The 2,676-nt window shown below is 36.5% G+C and overlaps 1 protein-coding gene across 1 annotated transcript; it reads left to right on the top strand.

Annotated features, from left to right (window-relative positions):
• Positions 1-450: 450 nt before the first annotated feature.
• LOC111386124 (LOB domain-containing protein 21-like) lies at positions 451-1,474 on the top strand. Its single transcript, XM_023010560.1, has one exon. The coding sequence runs from the start codon at positions 479-481 to the stop codon at positions 959-961; it is 483 nt and encodes a 160-aa protein (XP_022866328.1). The 5' UTR covers positions 451-478; the 3' UTR covers positions 962-1,474.
• The last annotated feature ends 1,202 nt before the right edge of the window (positions 1,475-2,676 follow it).

The raw sequence follows: 2,676 nt of genomic DNA, 5'->3' as shown, positions 1-2,676 counted from the left end.
CCTTTTATCGACATATTTTAGTAATTCATTTTCGTTAGTCGTTATCAACTTGTTCTTTCGACCCCTTAAGATCTGAATGTCTAGAATATAGCTAGATTCACCCCAAGTCTTTCATATGAAATTATTGATCGCTGACCACATTTTCGTAGACGATATAGTTTTCCGAAAAATTACATTTTTATCCTGTACCTTTTTTATGGTCGCTTGGTTCGTCGAAGTTATGATCAAGATCATGTCTTAATCAACTCGTCGAATGTCTTGCATATGTCTGTTTCAATCCAAAAATGGATCATTGTAGTTTATAGACAGCTGTTTTTTTTTTTTTTAAGAAAGCGACATAAAATTTCATTAAATCCCCCACCCCATCCAAAAAAATAAAATAAAATAAAATAATAAAAAAATAATTCTTAATCAGATTATTGTACGTTAGGCTATAAATATGAAGTAACATTTAAAGTACACATGTTAAGAAAAAGTAATGAAGAGTCAAGTGCCTCGTTCAAGATCTTCTTGTGCAGCCTGCAAGGCCTTAAAGAGAAGATGCGCCACAAATTGCCTGTTTGCTCCGTATTTTCGTAAGGACGAGCCAAAGAAGTTCGCCAAAGTACACAAGGTGTTCGGAGCCAGCAACATTAGCAAGATCCTTAATGAGGTGTCAGACGAGCAACGTGAGGATACAGTGAATTCGCTTGTGTATGAGGCTGAGGTGAGGCTGAGAGACCCCATTTATGGTTGCATTGGGGCTATAGCTTCTCTGGAGAAGAAGATGGTTGAACTAGAGCATGATCTGATGCTTGCTCGAGCTCGTCTTGCATTTTGTGTTAATCAGCGCACGTCATTTTTGAATGAGCATGAGAATATGGCCCCTTGGATTCATGATACTCCTGAGAGTGGTATAGTGGAGGCCTTCAACCAGGATCTATTTTCCTTTAATCAATTTAGCCATCTTCCATTTCTTTAACTCTCTCTCTCTCTCTCTCTCTCTCTCTCTCTCTCCCCCCATATTTTATGTTTCCATGACATAAATTTAATATTTAATGGAGGTCATTTGGATCAAAGTGAAACTTCATTTAATTGTGCCTGCAAAATGGTATGGTGGCCTTCAACCAGGATCTATTTTCCTTTAATCAATTTAGCCATCTTCCATTTCTTTAACTCTCTCTCTCTCTCTCTCTCCCACCCCCCATATTTTATGTTTCCATGACATAAATTTAATATTTAATGGAGGTCATTTGGATCAAAGTGAAACTTCATTTAATTGTGCCTGCAAAATGGTTTATGTGAATATCAACCCACAGTTGCTTTTTTTTTACTTCTTATGGTAGTCATAGAGTTTTTTCTTTCTTGAACATGATCAGATCAGATTTTCTTAGTTTTCTTCTTCCCTAGCTTTGTTTCCATAGGGCTCCAGAGCAGGGAAGGGAGACTTGATTTTTAAGACCCCGAAGAATTTCTAGTACCTGGGATTAGACAGCATCAAGCACATAAAGAGGTGTGTGATATATGTCGACTATCATGTCTAGTACGGCATTCCAAACCTATTTCATATGATTCCCGGATTCAACAATCAATGAAAACAATTTTCATTATATTTGCATAATAGAGTACACATTACCGAATTAGTCGATAAGTGGATTCATCGTGAAAATTTTGAGACCTGACCGAATCGTATCCATGGTCACTGATAAGACCAGATTAATTTTTCACAATCTTAATTATTTTGGCCCACTGTAAAATGTAATGTTAACTGTCACATACTAATGGAATGCCTTTTAGCTTAGGCATGTGAAAGTTTATCAAAATGGGGGTAAGACAATCATATTGTTTGCAACTTTGCATTGATTACAAGTCAATCACTAGATAAAGCACATTTTCCACTACGAATTCGAACAAGCAACCGAGAAAGTTGATATGCAATAAATCATTGGATGGTTGTTTCTGCGGCTTCACAAATAGAAAACTCGCAACTGAATTTGGGCTTTAGAGGTCGAAAAATCCATTCTTTGTAAGATATGTAATACGATCAAAACACTGTACATTATCTAAATCGCTATGCATTCTCAACTCATTTTGTAGGAAATACTATGAACAGATCTTGGCAGCATAACCCTGTGCAGAGAACACAAAATAGGCAAAAATACATAAACCAAACCAAGAAACTAGCTCAGAACCACACAACCCTGTTTTTGAAATTAAGATCAGAACCTGATTGCTCTGATTCAACATAATACTATTGACTTTCCTTCACAAGTCCTCGTAATAGCTAATGCCCCAGACGATGTTTCCATTGCCTAATTTCAATACAGAAAAGCATCCAAAGCATCAATGAACACCTAAAACAAAGGAACCCCGGCACTGATTTGTGTTTTAGTTCCAAGATGGGACCATAGCAAGATCGTATTAATAATCGAATTCACAGATTGTAGTCAAACGAATCACGGGCGCAAAAATCTTCTGACAAATTCCAGATATTAAGAATAACTCCCAATTCTACTGTATCTTTGGGCAATATTTACTGGTTCAATCTCATCCTTTCTGAGGCAATTATACACATGATTGCTAGACTTCAGGTAACTGAATTAATTGTTCCAATGGTAACTGAACTTAGGTCCATGTCTTTAATTGGTCACTGAAATTTAAAATGTCGAATTTTGCTCACTGAACTTAGGTACATAT

The sequence above is a fragment of the Olea europaea genome, unplaced genomic scaffold (assembly GCF_002742605.1).
Source record: "Olea europaea var. sylvestris unplaced genomic scaffold, O_europaea_v1 scaffold343, whole genome shotgun sequence".
Taxonomy (NCBI): domain Eukaryota; kingdom Viridiplantae; phylum Streptophyta; class Magnoliopsida; order Lamiales; family Oleaceae; genus Olea; species Olea europaea.
The sequence above is the reverse complement of the archived record's forward strand: the minus strand, read 5'-3'. Positions and strand labels throughout refer to the sequence as shown.

What these genes read in the sequence shown, in the direction of transcription:
- LOC111386124 (XM_023010560.1), top strand. Translation starts at nt 479, where the DNA reads ATGAAGAGTCAAGTGCCTCGTTCAAGATCTTCTTGTGCAGCCTGCAAG.